The sequence below is a fragment of the Stegodyphus dumicola genome, chromosome 5 (genome assembly GCF_044657685.1).
Source record: "Stegodyphus dumicola isolate Sdum_Otavi_A_Nest chromosome 5, ASM4465768v1".
NCBI classification, from domain to species: Eukaryota; Metazoa; Arthropoda; class Arachnida; order Araneae; family Eresidae; genus Stegodyphus; species Stegodyphus dumicola.
Genome location: NC_140772.1, coordinates 2,404,497 through 2,418,813, shown reverse-complemented (window position 1 = coordinate 2,418,813; position 14,317 = coordinate 2,404,497). Strand labels below are relative to the sequence as shown.

The 14,317-nt window shown below is 30.3% G+C and overlaps 1 protein-coding gene across 4 annotated transcripts in view; it reads right to left on the bottom strand.

Annotated features, from left to right (window-relative positions):
• LOC146997015 (inositol polyphosphate-5-phosphatase A-like) overlaps positions 1 to 14,317 on the bottom strand; it is a 112,070-nt gene that overhangs the window by 53,541 nt on the left and 44,212 nt on the right. For 2 of the 4 annotated variants that reach the window (XM_085816436.1, XM_085816433.1), the window contains exon 3: positions 3,198 to 3,310. In XM_085816436.1, coding sequence (XP_085672562.1) covers positions 3,198 to 3,310 — 113 coding nt within the window. Of the gene's footprint in view, positions 1 to 3,197; positions 3,311 to 10,431; positions 10,473 to 14,317 lie in introns of those variants that run through there. The other 2 variants (XM_085816434.1, XM_085816435.1) reach the window with 2 other exon arrangements.

Sequence of the window (14,317 nt, the reverse complement as noted above, 5' to 3'; positions counted from 1 at the left end):
TTGGACTTGGATGTTCCTCATGCTTGGCTTATCCTTTACACAGCAGGTCAAAGATTCACTTAAGAAAAGCAATTCTACTAGAGTTTAATGTTCAAAATATTTCTCATAAAATGTAAGAGCAGGCTTTAGAAAAAATTTAAATGAATACTTATGTTTGAAATCTCCTAACAAAAAAAGAATGACACAGGCATAAATACTGTAAGAAAACTAAAATTATATTTCAGTTCTAAATTTTATAAAATTTACAACTGAAATTATTGTAAAATTCCGAAGACCTTCAAAACAATCAGTTTTTAAATTTTGCACAGGCATAAATACTGAAAGAAAATTAAAATTAAATTTCAGTTCCAAACATCATAACATTTACAACTGAAATTGTTGTAAAATTCAGAAGACCTTCAAAACAATCATTTTTTAAATTTTGCACTCAAATGCTCTATTTGACAAAACTAAATTATGAAACATCACATAATAAAACTAACACACTATGTTTCCTCACATATTTTCCCCTTTTTCTTTTACTAACAGAAAAAAAAAAAAAAAAAAAGGGGGGGGGAATAATGTGAATAATTTAATTTCCAAACGATGCAGCTACAGCTAAGAAATTAAGAAATGAAAAAGAGTAGTCATAAATAAGCAACATGTAAATATTATTATTTCTTTAAAAGGAAACCTACATTCCAAGAAGAATACATAGCAGCATTACAGTACCTAATAATATATCTTCATTTTAACTTATCTATAACTTTAATCTCATACATTCTTATTGTTTTCTCTACTACTCCTTAGGCCTCAAATCATCCATAAATAATTAGAGAAGCTGAATGTGCAGCTGACTCAAACTAGATTGACTGACCGCTCATGTTTGCTAAACTGTGGCTAGTTGGTTCTTGTATTGGTCTGGCACGAAGTTCAATACAGTGTTGCTACCTTTTTAAAACTTCTGACCAGCATATTTTTAAATGAAATATTTAATTTAAAAAATTAACCTATTTTTTTCCAAATTTATGGTGAATAGAAAGTAAATATTTCTATTATTACATTTATTATTTATAATTATTTATTAAAAATATTGAACTAATTAATTATGTTAAAATTAATAAACTGCTCTGTCTGCTTTTGCTTTACTATAAAATTCAATAGTAAAGAAACTATAATTGTCTAAGTTAAACAAAAGGTTTAGACAGCAACAAGGCAAAAATTGTGAATTTTATCTCTTTAACTGTTTATTTTCTTTAATTTATGCATTTACCATATATACTATAATATATATGTATATTCAGAACTGGTTGAATGACTGAATAATTAAAACAGAAATTAAAAACTTATAAAGTGAAACTAACATTCACTTTACAATAAATATTTTCAGGTTAGAAATTAAAAATTTCACATTTTGTCACTCGAAACCTTTAGATCAGTTTAAGATAAAGGTCAAGTTATATTCATTATCTGTTCCAACAAAATACTCAAAAATATTTTTGCAAATTTACTTTATTTAATCATAATTTTTATAAAAACCGGACAAACTGACAATTAATTCAGATCACAAATCTAAAAATCGGCTTGTCTGGTGAAAACTGGCTTGGTGGGAACAATGGATTAAAAATTTAAGGGAAAGGTTCAGTGTGACCTTCACAAGTAGTTTCCAAGGGTTTGCATAAATGAAAACAATCACCATGTGGAAGAATCCATTTTAAATTTTAGGGAAGCTTGTTCTTTGAATGCAGCAAGGAAAGGAAATCATGCAAATATTTTTTAAATCTTCAAAATCAGGTCCTAAAAGGCTAGGAGATAAAATAGGAGAGGGGGGAATACATGAAGAAATACGGTATATTGTAAGGGTGAAATGACAAGCTCAGAGCACAGATATTTTTCTCTAATATTTAAATGAAAAAGAAATAAGCTATAATGAAATTATTAGAAATGTAAATGTTCATTAAGAATTAAAAGTAATTCTTTTCTGACAGACGTCTTATTTCCAAATAAAATGGCTACAGTATATTCAGATCTCATAATAGTGTGAAATTAATATTGTAAAATCTAAACTTTTTTAAAATCAGAGAAATTTAAAAATACAAGTACAATTTCCTAACTCATTTGAAATCACAGGATTTGGACATAAATGCAAGTCCTCTAATACTCTCATTAAATTTCACTCACTTAAAAAGGTTAAATCACAATAAAACAAACCATTTTTAAATAAATAATTCTTATTCGTATATTAAATTATTACATTTACCTCTTGACATACAAATAAAATAAACGTCTGAACCCCTTGACATACCAATAAAAAAATCTGATGTGTACACCACATGACTTCCTGGTACGGAATGTTAAATTACACGAATTTTTTCTTGCATTTTATTTAAACTTATTAGATTGAATTAAACCTACTTCGCCGACAGCGCATAAACCACAATAGAATAAATGCATTCTTTAAAATTCACTTTGTTTACCATAGCGACACTCTGGCGCTAGGTTTACTTAACAGTATTATATTTCATTCATATTATAACTCAGAATGCACAAAATGTATATATCATTTAAAGAATTATCTAATTGTTGCTACATGTTCTATTCAAATACTATATTAAAGCTAGAACTATGTATAAAAGAAATTAAGCAAACAAAACAAAACAGAAACAGTTTTTCACAGACGATTAAGTATTTCTCATTTAATTAATTCAGTTCTCACTTTGCGAGAAGGCAAAAATACATAAAAACTCAAAATATCTACATTAAAAATTACGAAGTACTAAATCTCATACATTATTCTTTTTGTTTTTAAGTGTGATCCATTACTAATTTAATTTAATGATGATTTAATTTTACACAGTCAAAAAAAAAAAAAAAAAAAAAAACCTGAAGATTGATTAGGTGAAAATACAGATAAACTGCTTAGTATTTTTCTGTTACTTGTATTATAATATGGGTAATTCTATTTTCCTGTGTTTTTGCCTCAGATTAAATGATTTTTAGTTAACCATAAGCATGTTCCACAGTATTACCCCAATACACCAAGAGTTTAGTAATTCATAGTCCCCTTGAAATATGTTTGCCAGCTATTTGATCAAAAGAAACTAGAGGAATTAAATTAATGCAGAGTAAGAACCAAAGATTTGTTATGAAAATGCTTTTAATAAAAGCAATATGCAAGGAAAACAAAGAATTTAATAGGAAACATTTTTAAGGCTTACAAAAATAACTGATTATGTTTCTTACTGTATATTTTTCTGGACATCTGATATCTTCATCAAGAAATATCCTTAACTGACCAAAAGGAGACAGCTGTTCACTGGTCATGAGAGCTCTAAAAATACAAATTATATACACTTTAACACTTTCCTGAAAGGAATAAATAAAAAAACTTCTACAACCAATGTAAAAACACTATAACATTTCATTACTTATCAGTATGCAATTACAGATGCTTTAGCAAGAAACTTAGAGAGAACAAAATATTAAATGTGGATAATCTCACCAAAACTGACATCAAAGCAGAATAGCACTGAAGTAATTTAATTTTTATTTAAATATATTATAAACATTTAAACAAAGTGTGTGGTCATGTGGACATCTTTGACAAGGTACATTATTTTGCTGAAAATCATATTTACCTGCTCTGCTTAACTATCAAATAATTCTAATCCTAGAGACACAAGAATCCAGTCAGTTAGTTTTCCCACTTTCGATTAACAAAATATATTAAAAGAATGTCTGCATCTGCCTGTTACATTATTATTACATAACAAGTTCTATGAAATACATGATGCTAGAGTGACAACCAATAAAAATGTCCAATGTTCATTCCTCAAGTGAGTAATATAACATACATAAATAAAGATTAATTTTTGTAATCAAAGCAAGGTCTCTTCACAAGATTTCTCAGATGAGGTAAGTTTTCAGCTCATTTTATATTACATAAATATAGTTAAGAAATGAACTTTGATCACATCCTTATAGTCACTAAACATACTGAATGCTGATGTTAAGAATATTCTTTACATAGCAGCATCCAGAATGATGCCACAAGCTTGGAACACTCTATATCTTTTAAAAGCACACAATTCATTCAACTCAGAAATTTTATATGCTGAAAATAAATCCTCTATAATTTTCTACCTTCACCTTTCAAGCTACATGTGTGACTCATGAAAGCTGTATTAAATGATGAACAGTCTTTATGGCCGTAAAGGAAGATCATGATATTCAAGGAACCATAAGGAACACACAAAGGCATTCCATAAAATTAAGTTTTTTGAAAATATATTAATGATGAAAAATTTTCAAGCACCGTTTCATTGCTTTATGTAATTAAAAACATTGCTATAAAAAAGGAATTACATGATGGCTTAACTCATTATAAAAATGCTTTAAACTGAAGCATTAAAATTTTTGCCCTTATGATATATTTTATATTTTTATTTATTTATTGTAATTTATTTTTCCACCAATCATGCCGATTCTTCTAGAACATATTTCATGGTGTTAGCTATATTCTGCTGGTTTCTAAGCTGTAGGAAAAAAAGGTAATGAGTGCTAACCCTCCCCAAAACAAAAGGGAACAAAGAAATTCAATCCATTTAAATTATTTTAGTTTTTCTATTCTCCAACTTTTAGTAGCAAAAAAAAAAAAAAAAAAAAAAAAAAAAAAAAAAAAAATTTTGTATTCCCACATTTCTTCTAAATATTTTACTTCTGAAACATCCAGAATATGTAAAATTTCTCATCTAATACTTATTCAGAAAAATGGTTCAAAGCTAACCAAGACTGTTTTTTTTTTTTAAATTATAGCAATGAAAAGTCCAAAAAGCACCAAAACTATAACTCCTCATGCATCTAGGCATCATTGCCTTCATTGAGGCAATTCTGTACTTCTTCAGAAAGAACTGCATCACTGCTGAGACTAAAAGTTAAGGCTGCACTTTTTTATCTAACTTGCATATTATCCCTCGTATATGGTGTTTTTTTGGGGGGGGCAAGCACACTAAAATGAAGCAGACAATCAGTTGAATGACAAAAGGAGACAAAGATACTAAACACAGATACCAAAAACCAGGATTATAATGACCATATGGCAAAACTTTCAAATTGGCCCTTGTGACAGCAGGCACTTTCATGAAAAAAGGATGACAATTTTATACACCAGGTCTGAGCATTCTATGACCCACAGGTCACAGAGCAACCCACTTCAGTTTCAGAACTAAGGTAAAAGGCAAATATGAAACAAACACTTGAAGAATATATAAAAACATTAATTGAAACTAAATAACAATAACATTTTTGTTTGATTACAAAGTTCCAGTCAAGAACACACATTTTTATTTTTAAATTTAAATTGTAGTATAATTTCAAGAAGAAATTGATAAGTTTGGCAGTGCTGTTCTATAATTCTTTGACATCTGAGAACATTAATACTGTTAGCTCAATTCTCCTCATGCACTCTGAGATGTTCAGTAGTCCAAGAATGACTTCAGTAGCGAAAAAAATCGGCATTTTGTTCAACTTATAAATGCAAGCAAATATTTTCACACACAAAATTTATTTTAAGTAAGAACAGGCAGAGCTTAAACACCAAAAATTCAGATGCTTTTGTTATTAAAATGTTATAAATAAAATTCACTTACGTTTGTTTTTATACGTAAAATTGTAATTTAAATTTTTACGTTTAAAGTTTAAAGCATATTAGAATTATTTTCTCAAACAAACTTATAATTCACCCAAACTGATGGTTTTAAAATGAAAACACCACTGGCCCAAAACATCTTAATACACACATTGTGGTTGATTTTAACCCACAGCCAAAAAAAGGTTGCCAACACCTGCTACACATCATTGCAAGTCAGTTCCACTAAACAGCATTTTGTATAGCACCTTTAATCTTTTGATGTAAAATTTTATGTTTTGAAAATAAGCTTTATCATTTTTGCATATCTACTGCTTCTAAATTTTGTAAATATCTGCAATTAAGATGTTTTTTCATATTAAATCAATAGTTGTCTTCGAATCTTTTTAAATTGCATGGCCCTTTACCAGCATAATAGGCCACAGGATCACTTTGCTCAGTTCTGTCCCGATTTTCATGGAGATCAACCCCCAAGGGTAAGGCCTAAAGATACCCCTCTTTCCCAATCGCTATCGCTAAGCCACTCAACAGGACTTCAGCTCACCATATATTTATAATGTCATTAAGCCACACAAACATCATGCCTCCCAGAGGATTCAAACCCAAACCCAATGAAATATACAGAAGCCAGGACTACTAAATATTATACCGATCAGGGCAGCATAAACCATATCATGATGTGACACTGATGACTTTTATATTTAACAGTTTAAAAATCTGAGCAGAACTTTGTTTCATTCATCATAGAAATCAAACTACAGGATGAACATTGCAAATCAGGGGCAGCTTACTACTGCAACATAAAACACATATCATACAAGGCTTAGAATATATATACTTTGTCAGCATCTGCTCAAGGAACCTGTAATCACTTTACAGACAGACATTTTCATTACAGAAAATTACTAAAATTTTCAAATTAGCCGAACTTCCAAAACTGCACTGACATGGTATGTCATAATCATCTCAGTAAATTTCTTTTCCTACCTGAGTCACACTATTAATGCCATATTCTTTATAATGAGCGTAAATCTTTACTAACATAATCATAGGGAACAGGGGCATGTAAAGACTTATATTTCACAATTTTTATAAAATTTGTTTCAGAGTTACATTTTAAGTAAAAAATAAAAGCTTAAAACTTTTACTTAAAATAACCTTTTACTTAAAATAAGCCAAAAATTTTTGTTGCACACCAGTTTTATGAAACTGAATATAATTACAACTAAAAGTGTTTAAAAACAACAGATATATTCTTGATTATAAGGAAAAACTCAACCATAAAAATGGGGGGGGGGAATAGCTTCTACAATTACTTCTACAAAAATAAAGTCATTACTGATCAAATAATAGCAAATTTATTGGAATTTCTCCCTAGTACCAAATCACTCCACATATGTACTCCATCTTTAGAAGATTTGATTATAAACTTTCCATTACCCCAGTCCCATCAGTCTGAAAATCGTTATAATCATATAAATCAGACATTGCCATAGTAGATACTTCAGGCATATATATATTATACCAAATTGTAGCAAAGATACTAGCACAGAAACTCAATATATGACTCAACATCCAGAAAATTATCAACAATGATTACTCAACATAAAAAAGGTATCTCCGGGTTCTCTGCCAGCCACCTCATTAAAGAAAATAGCAAATTTTTGGTTAAATTCTTCACCAAGCATCCATATTCAACAATTAAATGCGACAAGGTCAAAATCATACCCAAACCCTCTCAGAGTTCTCTTACTTTGTCTCAGAGTTCTCAGAGTTCAAATTACTTTATCTGCATTCTTTACACAACTTTTAATCTAGATTAAAATTTATTTCTATAGTGTTGCTTATTACATATATCCCTTCCTTGAACTTCTGATTTTTGTTATATATTTTACTATCTTCGGATTTTACTGGTTAAGTGCATAGAAGCATTAAACAATATTATTTTTAAAAAATTCTTTTTAAAATAATATTGTTTAATTCTTAATTTTTTTTAGTTAAAATTTTTTTTTTTTATTTTTAGTTAAAATGCAATCTTGCAGATAGTAAACTATTTACTTTTTAATTATTATTTAACTCTGAATTAGAATTTTCATAAAATTTGAAATTCCCATACATGAAATTCAGATATATTACTGTCGTATTTATAATATGTTATTGGCCATGCTTAGAACATTGCCATCAACAATGTGCAAAATTTGCTGAGTTTTTGAAAATCAAAGTTACAGCAGAATATACCCAATATTTGTCCATCAAATTGCTTTTGCCAATAAAGGTAAAAATATGACATTTGACACATAAACACTTTAAAATTTTGGTAGCAAATAACTTTCCTGTGCTACTGCAACCATATTATTACATAAAACTCTTTTAAATTTAAGGAAAAATAATTACGTAAAAACCTATATAATGTAATTTTTTATTCAAATCCTGGATCGCTACAGTTATATTTAAGAATATTTCACACTTTTCATAATTATAAAAAATAAAATTTTAAATTCAGATACAAAAAATTGAACCAGATTATTTAATTTCCATGTTTGAAATCATATTCAGAGACCATGCACAAACTGAACACAATGTTTACATTTATACATGACGAAGATAATATATAAGTTTATAAAAAGGTTTCTGATGTTAATATTGCATCATCTGAAAAATTCTGCATTGTTCAAATTGAAGTATGTTTTCTTATTATTTTATTACTTCTGATACTGAGTAACCTTTATCAAAGTGGACATGTTCAAATACAATCTTTTCTACTCGCACTGCATAATTCTAGAATGTGCTGGAGGCCCACCAGCGGCCGAGCGGTAAAGTCGCTGAACACTGGTACTTCGATCCGAGGTTCGAATCCTGCGAACGGGCTGGTTGCATGGGTGTTTTCGTGGTTTTCCCCATGTGTAACGTGTATACGAGCCAGTTTCCCTTAGAAAGTCCTGCACGAAGGCATCCCTCCTCTTAGGCAGATAGCCCTCGAGGCTTTGCCATAATTAAATAACCTAACCTAGAATGTGCTGGGCACAATTTTTTTTTTTTTTTTTTTCAGAACAGTGCTAAGAACAGAGAACCTATAAGTTATTTTTGTCATATTATGCTCATTTATTTTAAAATGGAAAAAAAAAAAAAAAAATGCTAATTAGATTGCCAGCAAAATGTGTGCTGTTTCTTATGACACAGTTCCAAGGTAGTTTGAGAACTACAAGCCTGTAAATTTCAGCTCTGAACTATGCAACATTACATGAGAAAGATCATAAGGTTAGCCAAAATAACTCTTTTGCTTAGTAATACCAAAAGGGGACTGCATCCAAAAAAAATTAATGCTTTGTGCATGGAAAGACTACAAAGAAATTATATACTACAAATTGCTGCCACCAAATCAGACGAATTCAGAAAAATACTGTTTCCAAATGGCAGTTTTAATATTAAAAAAAAAATCAATGCAAAGAGCCTAAAAGTGACCAACCTTTCTATCACAACTATGATTGGCCCAACATTTCGATGAATGTCAGACGAAAACATACTGAGCATGGATGAGATGTTTTGTGTCACCCACCCCCATATTCAAGACCTTGCCCTCTTGGATTTGCATCACTTCAGGTTACTTAAAGAATCTCTGAATAGCCTGCAGTTCATTTTTTTTTTTTTTTTTACATTATTTAACAACATGTCAATAACTTCTTTTAAGAATGATCCTAATGATTTTTTAAAATGTAAATTTTTCAGGTGCTTGAGAGATGTCACAGAACCAAAACAAAAATTATAGGGGCAAAAACTCGGAATAAAATGATGCTAAAAAGTTCAATGTAGGTTTCCTATGTTTCTGCTCAGTTTCATTTGTATTTATCATCAGAAAATTTTAGATGACCCAACAGATTAACTGATAAGCATTCTATGCAAATTGTTATAAGTATTATTCAACATAATGCTTTTCAAAAATGAAATTTTATTTACAAAATCTTAGAGAACCCCTGTACTAGAAAACACTGGAAGACTTTAGTATTGACAAACAGCCAACTCGTAGCACTGTTTGAATAATTTTAAAATGAAAAATATTTCTAGTTTGACTTTCATTGTATGAATATTATATCATGATTCTAAAATAATAAAACTTTATAATTAATGAGATCCTCTCAGCATTTGAAAGCTTATCAATTAATTAGATAATTCATTCAGCATACAATATGGATCATAATTGAAAATTAAAGTAGGTTACCCTCTAGTAAACCACAAAAGAATACCACTGAATGACATTTCCGAAGGAAAAAAATCACCTCAAATTATTCTAATATATTTATTAATAAGGCATCTCAAGGCAAATTGACAATGATGCCAAAAATCCCAAATTTTGAAATTAAATATCTTAGACAATTTTTGTCATATTGGAAGTTAAGCTTGTGTTTTATTTTTCATAACAGGGATATAAATTTCCTGAATGTAAGAATTACAGGCCCCAGGGAACTGCATAAAAAATACATTTTGTATCATTTGCAAAATTCAATTTTTTGAACAAAAAAGAAAAAAAAAGGGTGGGCTAAAGCATGAATATTCATGTTATTTAAAACTTTTTTTGTAACTGGAAGTAGATATCCTTGATTAACAGTTGTGAAAATAAAGGCTGTGTAATCACTTTTCTGGACATGGTTTATACGTGCGTGTTTGTGTACATGTGAGTATTAAATGTTCATTTATCAAGAATAATTTGTCAATTTTTTAATTTTAAAAACCTATTATATTAGTAATGAAACAATCTAATTCTATAACTGCAAAATTAAATATATACAATAAATTAAGAACACATTTACCTTAAGAATTCTTCAACATGCCCCATAGATTCTTTAGTGTTTTTACCTCCAACTTCTTGGCAATGCAAGGTTATAAATTTTGGTTGATAACACTTAACCACTTGAAAAATTTCACTTTGAATGAGCACGTATAACATTAACTTTCTATGCATGCAACAGAAGGAAATAGTATTAGCCTCGAATCCTTTTTTATTCAAAAGGGGAAAATATAACACTGTCTGAACAAAAAATTAATAAATATTAATAAATACTACTAAATTTGCCCCTGGGATCAACTAAGTCTCATATACAATTAAATGAAAGATGACTTTGAAAGTTGAATGCTACAGAAATATTTTAATTCACCTTCAAAATTTTCTCATAGAATTCAAAATTTAATCTTACAAATGAAGTACTTTTTTGGTATTATATTCCCCCCTCCTTTGTTTTAAAACAGCTGATGATTTCATTTTGGTTAGAGCTATTTTAACCTCACTCAAACATGTATAATCTCAAATGTACGAGGGCCATCCAGGAAGTAGATTACGTTTCCGTCTGTGTCCGCTAGGGGCGGGGCTAGCGCGGCCATCTTGGGGTCAGAGCGTTGCGCAGCTCAGTCTGCATCTAGCCATGCTAGTGAGAGGTTCGTGCTGTGCTCCGTTCAGATACTGTGACGGTTTGAAATGTCTGCGTTAATTGAAAATCCCGCGAGCTGCGCTCAGTAATAAGGTTTCTGACTGCAAAAAACTGTAAACCGATAGAAATCTATCGGCAGCTTCGTGAAGTGTATGGGGACAACATTATCACTGAAGGTGGAGTGCGTCAGTGGGTCATAAGATTTCAAAATGGCCGAACCAATGTTCACGACGAAGATCGAAGTGGGAGACCCAGCATAGTGACCGCCGAACTTCTCGAAAAAGTCGATGCTAAAGTCCGTGAAAATCGAAATTTCACAATAACGGAACTTTCTTTGAGTTTTCCACAAATTTCGCGAAGTTTGTTGCACGAAATCATCAGCGAAAAGCTTGGTTACCACAAGTTTTGTGCAAGATGGAAGGCAAGAAGAGGTAATGAAGTGGTTGAAGGCGCAGGCGGCCGAATTTTTCGACGAAGGAATTTCCAAGCTCGTACATCGCTACGATAAATGCCTTAATTTGTATGGTGACTATGTAGAAAAGTAGTATTTGAGTGTGGCTTTCATCTGTATATAATAAAATTTGTTTCCTATACTTTGTTTATTTTTTTATTCCAAAACGTAATCTACTTTCTGGATAGCCCTCGTATCATAATTCTGTGTGCATTACATCAATAATATAATAATTTCATTCACAGGCAGAATATAAATATTTAATACATCTTACTCCTAATGTTTCTCGTTTCTCTAGTGGATTTTTTTTTTTTATAATTGTTATTCGATTTAAAAGCGCAATTTTTTGTCTTCTAAAATATAAGCTATTATTTGAGGCATTATGCATTTGACATATAAAATTAAATCCTTAGCTGGGTAAACATAAATATTTTCATTACTTTTCTTATTCCAAATTACTCATTTCTACATCAGGCACTTAATATTCAGCCTTAAAGCAGTTCACTCATTTTTACACATCTAATTTATAAATGCTTGAATTAATTTTATTAAAAATATCATTCCATCATTTCTAGACACAATATAAAATTAAGAACGCAAAACAAAATTGTTTTTATATGTGCTTTCAACCAATTTTTAAAAGTTTTCTGTACTTAAAACTCATTACCACGAAAGGGAAAAGGAGATGCAGCAAAATTTGACAGATTGCAAGGACAGATTTAATATTCTAGATAATATTTCATATATCCTCAAGAGAACTTTTGGCAATGTCCAGAATTTGCCAACCATAAAATAATACTACTACAATTCAAGCTTTTTAATGAATTGGATAATACATCACTTTTTTTATATGCCATGATGAAGTATCATCCATGTAGTATATGTCATTTCCATGTCCATATGATTAACAGGGGAAATAATAGACTCAAACTTTTAAAAAGATTGCCTGGCATCACTTGGGGTTCCTTGACTGATACTCTTTTGACCTCATATAAAACTTATGTCAGGCCTGCTTTGGAGTACGGGGAGTGAACTTGCAAGCCACTGCCTCCAGAACCTGTCAAGAAGATATTAACTTGATGCAAAATAAGGCACTCAGGATTATTACTGGTGCAGCTGGTTCCATTCGAATTGCTGCCATAGAGATTCAGACTGACACTGAGTCTTTAAAATTTAGAAGAGAAAAGCAGGTTTTAAAACTCTGTGATAAGTATGAAAGATCGAATTTGAAACATTGGAATAAGTATTCCCCCGCCCCCCAACTGAAAACATACAAATCATTTATCACTTGTGTTGAGGAACTCTGTACCCTATATAACATCATGCCTACTTTACTCCACCCTTTCCAGTTTGGCCTCTCTCTTCCTACTATTAGAGCTCCTACTTATAATCTTGCCATCGGTATGTATTTTGACTCAAGATCCAACAACTTTGTTTAATATCAAATTTATTTCACTTTATAAACACATACATATTAATGCGACTATTTACATGTATAGTATAATGATCAAATGATCCATACATTTTAATGATAAAAAGCATTCAGTATCTCAGTAACGTAACTTAACTGCTTAGAACAGGAATTTTCCGATCACAATATTCAAATTCAAAAACAAAACTGGTTGCCAGATTCAAACATAAAAAAAATTACAAAACAAACTATTAAATAATAATAAAATGGAAATGCTAAACTTAACAGGAGTCACAACGTCCTCCTTAAAAACGAGCCTTAAAAGCAATGCAAATTGAAGCAGTGAAAATGTATACATATATAATACACATAAACTTTAACGAATGACATGAAATTGAACTAAGAACTATAAATGTGTGAATATAAATATAACAATACAGAACAATAAACACACAAATAACATTATAATTATCAACGTCTAAGAAAAAGTCAATAGCAGTTCATTAAGTCCATCCGTTCACCAGGCACTACTTGACGACCGTTTTGAATTACCTTTACATCTTCTGGAATTTCACTATCACAAGACCCAAGCATTTCACCCAGGCAGTTTTATGACTTTTAATTCTGACAACTTTACCAAGACTAAATTTTATTGGGCTGTCAGAATTCACATGGCAGATATTGCTTGCTACAGACTGACACGGGGGGGGGGGGGGGAGTCCCTATTCTAGAGCAAAACCATGTTTCCCACAAAATTTTCAGCTTGCACTTTTATTATATTCATATTTAAAGTGAAAAAAATTTATAACTGTAAGTAAGGATTTAGCTGCATCTACCAAGAACACAACACCAAAACAGATTCTCAGTATTTAAGAACAATATAATCCTTCTCCTCCTCCCTTTTATTTTTGATTTGATAGTTATATTAAGATCAACCAAAACCTCAACCTCTTAAAAAAAAAAAAAAAAAAAAAAAAAAAAAAAAAACTTCAAATATACATATTATTAAGAACTTATAAATCATCTTTGAATGAAATTATTGAAAAAAATTATTATTTAACATACTTGGAAAAAAAAATTATTTCCTGCAAGATACCAAGCATTTTAAACAGTTTTCCTAACAAGTGAAGCAGAAACACAAGTATTGTATTTAGAAGAGAAAAGCAGGTTTTAAAACTCTGTGATAAGTATGAAAGATCGAATTTGAAACATTGGAATAAGTATTCCCCCGCCCCCCAACTGAAAACATACAAATCATTTATCACTTGTGTTGAGGAACTCTGTACCCTATATAACATCATGCCTACTTTACTCCACCCTTTCCAGTTTGGCCTCTCTCTTCCTACTATTAGAGCTCCTACTTATAATCTTGCCATCGGTATGTATTTTGACTCAAGATCCAACAACTT